This window comes from Coloeus monedula, assembly GCF_965178545.1.
Source record: "Coloeus monedula genome assembly, chromosome: 10".
Lineage (NCBI taxonomy): Eukaryota > Metazoa > Chordata > Aves > Passeriformes > Corvidae > Coloeus > Coloeus monedula.
The window spans coordinates 6,114,122-6,127,539 of record NC_138790.1 but is presented as its reverse complement, the minus strand read 5'-3'; the positions used below and the strand labels follow the sequence as shown (position 1 = coordinate 6,127,539).

The 13,418-nt window shown below is 37.4% G+C and overlaps 1 protein-coding gene across 1 annotated transcript in view; it reads left to right on the top strand.

Moving 5' to 3' along the window:
• PIK3CB (phosphatidylinositol-4,5-bisphosphate 3-kinase catalytic subunit beta) overlaps nt 1–13,418 on the top strand; it is a 67,948-nt gene that overhangs the window by 38,674 nt on the left and 15,856 nt on the right. The window contains exons 7-14 of the mRNA XM_082288016.1: nt 151–321; nt 1,189–1,266; nt 3,799–4,050; nt 4,378–4,474; nt 5,266–5,396; nt 8,280–8,333; nt 9,047–9,235; nt 11,228–11,238. Of these exons, the coding sequence (XP_082144142.1) occupies nt 151–321; nt 1,189–1,266; nt 3,799–4,050; nt 4,378–4,474; nt 5,266–5,396; nt 8,280–8,333; nt 9,047–9,235; nt 11,228–11,238 (983 nt within the window). The remainder of the gene's footprint in view (nt 1–150; nt 322–1,188; nt 1,267–3,798; nt 4,051–4,377; nt 4,475–5,265; nt 5,397–8,279; nt 8,334–9,046; nt 9,236–11,227; nt 11,239–13,418) is intronic.

Sequence of the window (13,418 nt, the reverse complement as noted above, 5' to 3'; positions counted from 1 at the left end):
CCTCCTCATGTCTGCAGCCCTCTGCAATTGTAAAATACATGTGCACCATTCCCTTTGTATCTCTGTAATGAATTCTTTGTTTCTTTGGTTTGAAAGTTGCTGTAGAAATAGTCTGCTGGCTGGTAACAACTGTTTTCCGTGGGTTTTCAGTATATCCGCAACTGCGTGATGAACAGGACTCTTCCCCAGCTGACCCTGGTGGAGTGTTGCACCATAAAGAAGATGTGTGAGCAGGAGATGATTGCCATAGAAGCTGCCATAAACCGAAAATCCTCCAACCTTCCTCTTCCTCTGCCACCAAAAAAAACAAGAGCAACAACTGTAAGTTCATGGGGAGAATGTCTGATACCCAAAGGGAACAATGACTCGTAGAATATAAATCACAGTGCCTGGGATTTGTGCTGTGACCGCTGTGTTCCAGTGTAGGTCACCTGGGTCAACTCAGAGCCTCCTGTTGCTTGGGAGATTTACCTCAGAAACATCAGACCTTGAGGCTTTTTGGAAACTTCTTACCTTCCCTCACCTCATCCATCCTCCTTTTCTCCTTCCTGCGCCCCCCTTCCATTGCTATAGATTCTACTTTTAATCACAACCCAGAGGAGCAGGAATAATCCATCAGCAGCAGCTGGAGAAGTTGCTGCAGAGAACTGGATTCTCCAGCTCCACTGCCGTGCATTGGCTCCATTCCCTTGGGCAGGAGTGGCTGGGATCTCTTGTATTAGCCCAGACATCCTGCATGGCATTGCCGCTGCACTGGTGGCAACTTTTGCCATAATATACAGCTGACTTTCTTATAACCTGGTGCTTCCTTTATTGCTAAACCTGTGCCCTTACTGCACAGTTATAGCCTGTGTACTGTCACTCTAAGAAATGTGGACAGGTCTTTGCTCTGTTACACACTCTGCAGTTATTCAGAATGAACAACAAATTTGAAGGGTTATTCTGAATTGTCAGCAGGTAGTACATGGTGTATGTTCTCATCTCCAGCTCGCTCTCAGCTGAGTTTTTACTTTGTCTCCTCTTGTAGCTGTGATAACTAATTTATCTTTTAGGATTTCAAATTTATATTTTTTTAAATGCATTTTTTGGTTTGTTTTTGTGACTTTTTCTTAAAATGCTTAGCTTATGAAATAGGTTACAATGTTACAGTGGTGAAGAATGAACTTGTATCTTTGTGTCTCTTCTCAGAGTGTGTGGGATATTTCCAACCCTTTCAAGATTATTCTATTAAAGGGTAATAAACTAAACACAGAAGAAAATGCCAAAGTAAGTAACTATGTCTAGTATCAGAAGACATTCTGTTTATCATTTTAATGATTTTCAATGCTAAGTGAACTCAAAATTATACAGATTTCAGTGCAGCAAAAGTGTAATAAGCATTTTTATTTATTCCCAGTTGCATTGGTTGCATTGGTCAAAATCTGGCTTTATTGCTGAAGTATTCCTTTATTGCCTGAAGTTGGATATGTGCATTGGAACACTCCAGTAATTGTGGCAGTATGACATAGGTGTTCATTGGTATTTGATTTCTTAAAACATGGCATCTGTAAAGTGCTGATAGTGGTGTGAAAAGAGCTTATTTAAAATAGACTGTCATAAACACCTGACACAAGTAAATAAAATATTAAATGTTTTAAAGTGCAGCATGAGTATTTTTGTAGTCCTGAATATATTCTGTATATTTGAACTTGGACTGTGTGCTTCTATTACAATCTGTCTTTTATTTTCTACACATGAGGAACACAAAGAAAGAAAGCTGGAGTATCATTTCCTGTAAAAATATACATGACTGGGCTACTGACTGTTGTACAGACCACAAGTTGTTAACACATGGGAATTTATTGCACAGCTACTTTAATGCTTTACACAACACTTGCCTGTGAGGTAGAACAACATTAAACTCCTTTATTTTGTTTAGCAATCAGTAAATTGTGTAGCCACTATTGTAGATAAGGAAGATACCCAATTAACCATTGATATTTGCTGTTTCATGCTTTATTCAGGATAATTGGTGCATTTTTTTCATTGAAAACTATTGTTACAACCTCGTTGTAAATTAGTGATCCTACATTTTACTACACAGATAAATGAGCCATAGTTACATTTTACTATCCGAGATACTGTGATTGTGGAAATGGATGGCTGCAAAACCAGATGATTCCCCCTTCTTTGTCTAAACCATTATTTAGCTAGTTCCAATATCTTCTTAACTCTGTTCTGTAGACTTAAGTTTTTAAAAGGAAAGATAAAAGAGATGGTGGATTCTGGAAGCAGCATAGCTATCAGGAGTTTCTAAGGTGATTTTTTAATGCTTAGAAAAGTGACTTTTGGTTAATTTCAGTATGCTTTTAGGGGAGAAACAGTCAAAGTATTTTCTAAGCTTGCAAAGAAACAGGAAAAATGGGCAATTCTTTTGTATTGGTACCTGTGGGCACCATCTCAATGTTATTTAGTATTTTGAATGCTTTTTAGTCTTGAAAAATTAGAAGTCCTGTGGGTAACCTAGAACGAGAGTGGATGTAGTGACCCTGCAAACCTGTGCATGTTTCCCTCTGTTGTCTGTCTACAGTGTTACAAAATTGTCACTATTGAGAAGTTATTTGTTTTCCAGTCCTTATTCTAAGGCTGTTTAATTCACTGCCATTGTTCCTTTAGCCCCACCGTGCTTTGGATCAGGCCAATATTCATCCATTTTTGCTGAAACCACCACCAAGGTTCACAAGTGCAGTGTCTGTAATGGGGAACAAAACATTTGTCAGCTGGGTAGCACTGCCCCAATGTGAGCTGGGTTGGGGACATTCACCTGGGGCACAAGTGACCTCACCCAGCAGTCCAACACCCAATTTTCCAAATACATGACATTGAAAATTGCTTTTCTTTTGTCTTGGTCTTTGGCCACCCCATCAGTACACACCATTTCATTAGTAAAAGGGGCATGTCAGAATAGAAAGAAAAAAATTGGGATCCGATCCCTTACATGAACAGGCTAATTATTTTTTTACTCAAAACCTGTTTCAAATTTAATATGTCTCTCTTTCCCTTGTAGTGCTCAGAAATAATATGATAACTTCAAAGGAATGTTGGGAAGGTTGATTAAGGAGCAGAGGGAACCTGAAACATCAGATCACTTTTACACATTTAACATTTAAAATTGTGAACTTCCATTTGTTGTTGACCAAAAGATTACATTTCTGGGTTTTTTTCTCTCTCTCTCTCTCTCTCTCTCACACTGGTATTTTGGAAGGCCACCTGAAAGAAGTTGGCACATTTCACTCTGCAGTTTTCTGTGTATATGTATTATTAAACAGAAATGAAGAAATAAGCCACATCTTAGCATTGACCTGTAATGAGTTTAATTTCAGTGCCAGTAACTCCAGCTTCATTGTCTAGTTGTCCTTCTCCTTTCCTGATCCTTATTTTCATTGTTCAAGCTACCCGGTTTTGTTGGTTTCTGGGTACTAAAGACAAAACAAATCCTGGAAATCATGTACATTGTCATTATTATTACAGGTGATTCCTGATGTGGGCCAACAGTGTTCCCTCTACACAATTTTAGAAATAGTTTAAGTAAAAAATTAGTTTTTTCTTATGCTGAAAAACACCCCAAATGTTCCTCATTTAGAAGCACAAATTGGTTCTACCTGGAGATTTTAATTTGTATTCAGAAAATCAGTCTTCTGCGTTCTGCTTAGTTGTTTGTTTGATGAAATTTCTGTATATATATGTTCTGCATATTACTCTCTACAGAGTTCTGTAGGTTCTGTGACAAGCTTAAAATATCTCATTTCTTTATGGCAGGTTCATGTTAGGGCTGGTCTTTTCCATGGTACAGAGCTCCTTTGTAAAACAACTGTAAGCACAGAAATATCTGGGAGAAGTGACCACGTTTGGAATGAAGTGCTGGAATTTGAAATCAATGTCTGTGATCTGCCAAGGATGGCAAGGCTCTGCTTTGCTGTTTATGCTGTCATGGATAAGATGAAAACTAAGAAGTCCACCAAGGCAATGAATCCTTCCAAATACCAAACCATTAGGAAAGCAGGAAAAGTGGTAATTATTTAATTTGTTTTTCTCGAGTAACCTCCTAATTATATCAAAATGAGCATCCACAAATCTTTCCTTGTCCTCACTTTAGTGCTCAAGAACACAAAATGAAAAAGAAAAGGTATTAAAAAGAGCGTACGTATTAAAAATTGCACATCTTGGTATGAAAACTTTTGATACTTCTCAGTGTTTAGTTGCTTTTCTGAAAGGTATCACCATTTGAAAAAAAAAAACCCAAGCCACCCTCTCAATTTTATGTATATTGTAGTGTTTTCTGTGTAGTAATATTTGCTGGCATCTTAGTTTCCATGTAAAAATTCTTTCCTTTGACAGCATTATCCTGTAGCCTGGGTAAATACCATGGTGTTTGATTATAAAGGACACTTGAAGAACGGAGAACTGGTACTGCACAGCTGGTCATCATTTCCTGGTAAACCCTAGCTTTTCAGATTTGGACTTTAAGTATGGGAGAGTGGGGGATCCAATAGCAGAACATTTACTGTATGCATGTTCAATTCTCCTGTAATAATCTCTTCATTACTTATATTTTTAATGTGGATAAATAGATAACATTTTAATCTCTTTCCTGAAAGTATTCTTTGTCAGGAAAGAGGAAGAGCAAGAGTCTGCTTGGAAGTAGTGTTCTAAAAGTTTCATCTGTTGTGGAAGAAAAACCACATAAAATAAATTGCACGTTTATATCTAGTGTTACTTGCTTTTAAGGTGCAGTTTAGGTTTCATTTGGTCCCTCTGCTATGCACCCCAAATTAAATTGATCAGTTATAATGTAAGTGATAACATTTGCATCAGCAAGAATTGTGAATTAGATTTTTGTCTTCTTCCCTGATACTGAGATCAATTAGTGGGAGTGTCTGGAGCCTCCATGTCACTCCTCATCCCATCCTGAGGAACCCTGTACCAGCCTGAGGGTGTGTCCTGCTTTGCAGAAGCTGCAGATCTTACTGGGTTTTGTGTCAGTGTAGGGATAGCTCAGCTTCCCTTGACTATTATGTTTCTCATTGGGTGATAATCCGACATTTGGGAGTGTAGGAGGCGGTTTATGCTGGAAATACAGAGCATCGTGCTAAAAGTGCTGTGCAGCAAAATGTGCTCTGTTCATTTTACAAGTAAGTGATTTCTTACTGCATCTTTGCCTTTCAGATTTCTAAAATTTTAATGCCTGCCTGGCCTGTAATAGTAACTGTTCTGTCTGTGTCTCAGATGAACTTGAAGAAATGTTGAATCCCATGGGAACAGTCCAGACTAACCCTTATACTGAAAATGCAACAGCTTTGCACATTAGATTTCAGGAATATTCAAAACAGCCTATTAATTACCCTCCCTTTGATAAGGTAAGGTGTGACCTAAAGAGCAGTCATGAATGCTTATGTGGAAATAGCTGTTTCTTTTTTCCTTTCAACACTGCCTTTCCCAGTGAATTCCCCTTTTCCTGCCTGTTAGTCACCATAGTGTAGTTTGTTAAACTTGCACCGTGTGAGTGGTGGTGCTTGACTTCAGGGTCTGTTTTGAAGATGTACACTTTTAAAAGTGGTCTGTACATGGTCTCTTGAAGGTCAAAAGCAAATCAGTTTCCCATATGAATGATCTTAGAAAAAGCTAAATTTATCTGCTATTCTGGAAACCTTCAAACTGTGCTTGCCTGTGATCTATAAAGATCTGTTCTTTCTTGGTACAAAAGTGTTTTACCCACTCTTTGGGACACTGCCCTATGAGCTCAAGTCCTTTAGAGGATAAATGGACTCTTAATACTGTGTGCAAAGGGATTTCTGAAGGTCAGCTCTTGGACTGAATCCACTGAAGTTGCCCTGCAGTCTTCTACAGGAGAAGACAAGAATCTGTCTAGAAAGGAAGTGTATATTTGGAATACACATGGTTATGTCTGTAGTGTGAAGGATAGATGGAAAGTTGTTCAGAAATCAGCAGAAAAAGCTAAGACCAGGAAACAAGCAATAAAATAAGTCTTAAAACAGACTGCTAATGATGCATTGTAAAAGGAAGGCTTAAATCATATGCACATTAGGCTGCAATTTTTTTGGGGGGGGATGAACAAAAAGACTGAAATTACCAAGTTTTATCATCTTGATCAAAGGCAGATTTGGGGTTTAATGTTCATAAAAACGAAATTGAGCAACGAAATAGGGTTTTTTTGGTTTGAGTTTGCGTTGATAGTGTTTCCCATTCCTTGTCAGCACAGTACTTTTTCTTTTATTAAAACAGCACTGGAAATGCAGCAAGAGCTAAACCAGTACTGCCCAATTGCTGCCTTATTTAAGGATGACCAGTTAATACTTTATAGTGAACATATTTTAGTCAGTTTTGGTATTGCTTTATTTGTAATGCTTTAAGTTTTTGCTCATTGCACTTATATGTATTTAATTTCTAAAGAAAAAATTTACTGTACATATTACAGACAGGCTAAGTAAAAGTGTGTTTCTTTAGTAATCACATATTTGTTCTAGCTCTGGTGTTTCCTTTATTTGTCCCTGCAACACCAAGTTCTCAGTAAGTTAAAACCCTGGATTGAATGCAGCCAATAGAATGCAGCAAATAGATTTACTGAGTGAGACAGACGGTGTAGTGACATTAAGGTAGTGTCTAGTGGTCTTCATCCCTTGTAACTTTTAATTTCATTCGACTCACTCTCCTAAAAATTCTCTTGCTGAAGGTTCTATTGAATGAGGAATGACGCTGTAGTTGCTTGAATTACATCAGCTGAGGATCTGTCTCTCAATGGTCCAGCTGAGACTTGCTTGCTCTATGGCTGCTCTTCATTTTCCCAGTGTTGGTTTGTTTCTGCCAAGAAAACAAAGAACGAGATGCCAGATTTTTGTTTTTAAGAAACATAATGTGCTAAAATAGATGAATCTTTTCGATCATATCATCAACCTGCTTGCACAGCAAGGAGCTATTTGGGGCTGAGGGAGCAAAAGTGCCTAGACCATGGATAAGAAACTGTCTGAGACAGGAGCCATGTGTTGGCCTGGTCCATGGCCAGTGCTGCAGGCACATTGTGGGGCTCAGGGTTCACCTGAACAAAGCTGGACTTGCAAAGACTTGGAAAGTTTATTTGCAAACAGAGTAACTCTGAAAAGCACGGGGAGGCAAGAATCAAACATAGAATTGGGACACTGTGGTTTTGTTTATGCATGTTTTCACACACAATAAGTAAATAAGCTTTGTGGCCAAGTAGTAGATGTAATACATGATATTAATGAGAGTTTCATACAGAGAAAAGAAATAAAACAAGTTAGGATACCTTTCTAAGGATTTTAGCTGCTGGGTATTTATGCTCTGATAATTGTAGTCTTTTGTTGTTTCTCATATTGTCTGAATAAAGAGAACACAAGTCTTGCTGGACCTGGGGGTGCTGTTGTATTCCTGGGTGATGGGAGAGGGAGAGCTCTCAGGAAAAGGAGGTGGTGTAGTTCCTTAGACGTTTTTCTTTATTGAGATTTTATTTTATGATTTGTTCCTCAAAGCAGCAGCATCTGACAGCTGTAGATAGACATACCTGACCAATTCAGCTGGGCCAATTGGCCCAGGCAGGCACCGTTGTAACACCTGGCTTGGTTGTAGTAATGTGCAGAATGCACTTTGAAGAACTGCATTTACTTCTAGACTTAATTCTCCATTATGGGTTATTGCATGGACTTCAAAAACCAAGTAAAATGTTCAAAAGGGAAAAAAAGGAAGGAAGATCTAAGATCTAGAGAAGTACCTGGACACACTGATTGAGATCATATGGGCAATCTGAGAACGTGGTGAAAGGACTGGGCTTGTGGATTCTTACTGGAATTGAGGGCTAGAAGTATGGGTCTGTGAGCATAGAAACAGTGCCCTTGAAAACTGCACAAGTAGAGGCGAGAAAGCAAAGGATAACTTAGAGTTGAGGAATTGGTTTGCTGTGGCAAAAAATAAGGAGGAAATGCAGAAACAGAAAGCAAGCTGTCATCAGAAAGACTGTTTAATTTAGCCCAGAAGTGAGGAAAAAGGAAATAATTGAGGTCATCATGAGCACTGCTACTCCTGATCTCCCTAGTCCTGTAGATGAGAAAAGGGACACAGCACAGAAGTCCATGTTATACCACTGAATACACAAAACTGTCTAAAAGAGAGAAAAATTTCCTTATCTGCCTCATTTCTGTAATGCTTATTCTTTCAATGCAGTCAGATTTGGGTTTAAATCTAATGTATTTAAAACCAACTTCTTGCAGATACTTGAAAAGGCAGCTGAGATTGCAAGAAACAGTGACAATGCTGCAATGGCGGTGAGCATCATCTACAGACTATTTAAAAATTATTTTTCTGTCGTTTTTTGGTTCTTATCTTCTGCATCAGTCTAGAAATAAATAAGTCAACTGCTCAAATAGCAATTCTACTGGCTCTGTTTTCTTATATAATTCACTTTGATGAGCTGCTTTAAAATTCAGATATATATCTGCTTTTTCCAATATATTTTGGACTTGTCTATTTTTTTTTTCCAAAAGCTTTACATACTCTGGATTTGAAACACAGCTAAGATTTACGTTAGATCTGGAAAACAATTTAGGACTAGAAGACCAGTGTCTGTCTACTTGGCAAATGTGTTTTCTTTTGATGGTTGCAAAAGTATTTTTTTGTTTCTAATTAAAAGAAATAATTATACATGTATTTAGATTTGCTCATTTGAAAAACACAAGAAAATATATGCATCCTAAATGAAAGCGCTCCATCTTGGAGTTGGAAAACAGAAATATTGCCATCTAGTGTTCTTAACTCTAAAGTTTAGTTATTTTTTTAGAAAGTTCTGCACACTGAATTTGGAATCTGTTACTTACAGTGCCTACAGTAAGGAATCTGAAAAAAAAGCACAGTAGTAATTTCCCTGTGTTTCATGAGTTTTTTTCTGATGTTCTTTCTGCTGTATGGTGGCTGGTATTGGAGCTACCATACAAGAATCCTACTGAATTTATTACAACATTATACATTTCTCATTTCCTAGGGTCGAGGTGGTAAGAAGTTTTATGTTGTGCTAAAAGATATAATGGAAAGAGATCCTTTATCCCAGCTTTGTGAAAATGAAATGGATCTCATTTGGACTTTGCGCTATGACTGTCGAGAAAATTTCCCACAATCATTGCCAAAACTGCTGCTCTCTTTAAAGTGGAACAAACTTGAAGATGTTGCTCAGGTAAGGGAAAAGACAATGATGGTGGGGAAAAATGCTTGATTTAAATCATCAGTAAATAGGATTTCTTTCCCAAGTGTAACCAGTTTGAAATGGTGCTCTTGTGTAAACTGGAGTTTAGTGTCTGACTTCTGTGGCCTGGACACATAAAGAAGAGCTTACTCTCTCAAAAAAAACCCCAAAAACCAGGACCAAAATGCAATTCAGAGGTCCTCTGAATGATGAGAAAAGCACAGTGGATATTTATACAGACTAATTTAAAAATCTCGTGCTCAAATTTGATCTTAAAAGCAAGAATTTCACAGACTCTTCCAGTGTAGCCCTGTGCTTGAGCACAGTCAGCCTGAGCTGGGCTGTGTCCAGCTGAGATGGGAGTATCTCCACAGTCTCTGGGCAACAAAATCCAGTGTTCGACCACCCTCACAGCAAGGCTATTCTGAAAAAAAGGTTTGTAAATCAAGATCTGAAATAAAACTTCTTGTGAAAATTAAGCTGCTCAAACACTATAAAAGCCACGTCTCAGACTGAGTAATTAAACCTCATTGAGGCAGACAGATGGTTTTTCAAAGAGTTGTGATACCTGCCAGTGCTAGGAAACACATCATTCTCATCCTGTGGCTGTTTAACCAGAGTCTCTTTAAAGTAACTTTTAAGGAAGTGAGGCTGGTGCTGTGATATAAGGTGCATTTTCAGTAAAATTGTTTCATTTGTTTGCTGTACAGCAAATGATGTGCAAGGTTATTTCACTACACTGTAAAGAAGTTGGTGTAATGAAATAACCTTTTGCTGCTGTATTTACCCAAATAGAATCCAACTTTTGGGACACTTTTTAGGAATAGGTCGAACTTTAATTCAGGAAAAATTATATGAGCTCATAGTAAGACCATCCCTGCTTGATAGACTGATTTAAAAGTAATAAAATAACAGGTTTCTGGATTGGTATTGAAATGTTTCAGTCAGATTGTGTACAGAGAAGTTTGGGCCAAACTAAAAAGTCTGGCCAAAGTTAACAAGCACAGCACTCACTGCAAGGGATGAACTCAGGTGTTGTTTTGGTCTTCCTGACAGAATTCAGGTTTAAATGATGCTCAGCTTCTTGCAGACCACTACACTGAGATAATATTTATGTCTTGCCCTGAGTCTCATTTTAAAAATTTTAAACTAACTTTTTTCATTTCTTATAAACTTAGAGCTAAAAAGCATTTGCTGTGAAAGGTTATGATTGATGTTATAAAATTCTATTGTGCCTTAGTATTCTGATCTTCACCTGTTACAAGCTACATGTTCTTGGAAGAAAAGGAAGCCACTCCATGAAAATTCACCTTCTGTCTATCCATCGTGTGATTTTTGTGATTATCCAGTCAGTCAGAATCTTAGTTTGCTCCAGCAGAGTTCATTTTCTGCAACATCCTTCCTACCAGCTAGATGTATATGTTCTGTGAACCTCTAAAAATGAATGGAATTTCATCCTAGCTCCTTGTCCATGCCATGAATGCTACACTAATAAAATGGAACGTTCCTTGCTCACTTGTATTCTTTCATGTGCAAGATCCTGTTCCTTAGTAGTTCCATTACGTGCTTCTGAATTTATTGTTCGTTATTAAAAGTCTTCTGGAAATCAGAACTGTAGAAATATAAGCAGGTACCTCTTTGCTCTGTAAAATATGTCAAGGAAAAGGCATTCTGAGTGCTGGGGCTTTGAAATAGGGTCCTTGGTGGCAGTTTTGGAAAGTTATTTGGAGTATGGATATTAGCTGACAGTTCAAAGTCCTTTAAATTTGGGAACATTAAATATTATGTATGCATAAATCTTTTTATTTAAACAGATGGCTGAAGATATGTTGTTGTCTTGTTACTGTGTATTTTCTGGAAGGAATATAGTATTTATGTTTGCTTATCTATAGACAGTAGTGCAGTTTATAGTATTGGTTTTGGCAGCAAGGAGAGTCTCTGAAAAATGAGATCTTCCCTTAAACATACTGAATATTTCTGTAGTATGTAGACATGTAAGTACTCCTAATGATTTACCTTTTCAGGTAAGGCAAGACAGCCTCATGAATTTTAGGAATTCCAAAATTAACAGAACTCATAATTTACTTCCCATTGAAATTAAGTATTTGTTGTACTAGCTGTAGTTGTCTGCTACAATGTGCACACTGTTGTACCAGAAGTTGTTTTAATGCCCATTTTTAGATGTATTTCAGTAAAAGTCTTGACACTTCTAGCAAAAAGTTTAAAAAACCCCAAACACAATACAACAAAACAACAAAACCCAAAGAAGCAATCAAACACCAGCTGTTTATAAGAAAAAGCAATCAAATACCAGCTGTTTGTAAGCAAATGGACCTAATAACTATACTCCTGTTTTTATTAATGCAGCTTAAAAATAGTAAGGCTCTTTTAGAAATAGACTCTCGTATTTGATTGTAGGCTGTCTTTAATCTGTTAGTTCAGTGGTCCATGAAGATATGTCCAGTGGATTCAAGCAGCTTTCTTGAATTATTTATCATGCAGATCTCATCCAAGCTCTTGTTGGATATGCAGGATTCTAGTAAAATGGTTGAACAGAAGGAATTGTCCTTACTGCTGCCATAACCTCCCTGCTCAGCAGAGTAGCAGGGTGGCAGAACTCGTTAGGAGAATTCACAGGCAGTATTTTTTCTCAGAGCAAAATTATAAAAAAATATTAAAAGAAATTTTTAAAAAATCCACTTGCTTTCAGTGAAGTGACACCATCATTAATGAGAAGTAGAGAAAGGACAACTGAAATACTTGAAATAACTGGAATAAAAATACTGGCCTGTGCTTAATTGTATTGTCTCATATAGTAAACCTGTCTTGTTAGGGAAGAAATTGTTGTTATTTCTTAGAAGAAAATATTGATACACCAAGGCCGAATTTGAGTTTTCTCTGAAACATGCATTGTTCATTCTCATTGTAACCACCTCTGCAATAATTTCAGCAAAGGGAGGAGCTCTGTATTTTCAAATCATCTTCCCAGTAAATGTACATGCTGTGGACCATGACTTTCATTGCCTGATATATGAGGCATGTGGGGCCACTTGAGCTCATCTTTTCAGACTATTTCGGGTTCTCCATTCATTTCAGTCATTCAGTACTAACAAAATGTTTTTATATTTTTGCTGATTTCTGCACCTGATTTAAAGTAGATTTTGTAGAAATTCTGATAGTCTTTTTTGGGAGTCTGTGACTGTATCTGACAAGCAGAGCTGCTGTTTGCATTTTCAGTGTCTGCCTTGTGTATTAAGTGTGTGATCAGGTTAGTATTTCTTGCAGAGTTTCAGTGCCAGTGTTCCTGCTGTGAAAATGTCGGTGGCTGCAGTCCTTGACATCAGGACTGGCATCATTGACCCTTGCTGGGTTAAGAGATTTTGGAGTGTATTTTTGAGTGTATTTTTCTGTGGGAATGTGACATCTATGTTTAAAACACCTGTAGTTTTACTTTATATCATTATGAATTGTTCATACCTCTGTTTGTCCATGGAATCAGTTTAGTTGATCCTTTCCTCCACTTCTGGAGTTGCAGCACAGCCACTGGCTTTGTACTGTGATTTATCTCTGCCCATTTCTTGTCTTCTGGATTTCACAAAATTGATGAATCAATTCAGAATCTGGCCCCAAGGTGTATAAATAGTGTTATGAACATGCCTGTTAAATGTGGGCTGAGAATGTGAACTCATGTTTGTCATACTTGAACTGGAAGCATGAGTTGATGTGTGACATAAAGTAGACATACAGGTTTTTCACTGTTGTAAAGTCATTATGAAATCAGGGGAATAAAGATCTTAATTATTCAGATTTTGTAAGTTGCTATTTAAATATGAAATAATCTGTGTTATCTAATTTGTAGGAAAGGGTATTATTATCATGAGTTATGACTTGTTCCTACAGAGAGAAAAATCTTGTGCTGTTGATACACTGCATTTATATTAATAAAATGCATATTAAAAGTGTTTATTTGAAGTCATAGTGCACTGTTTCAGTGATACAACTCTATACATATTATTAAAAACACTCTCAGCAGGTAGCTGTGAGCTTCATAACAATGCAATAAAACCAGTTTATTTTGTGAGACCTCTAAATGTTGCTCTCTTTGGTTGTCCAAAATGATGCATCACTGTATTCCGTAATTTTTTCCACCACATTACTGTCATCAGTATAGGGA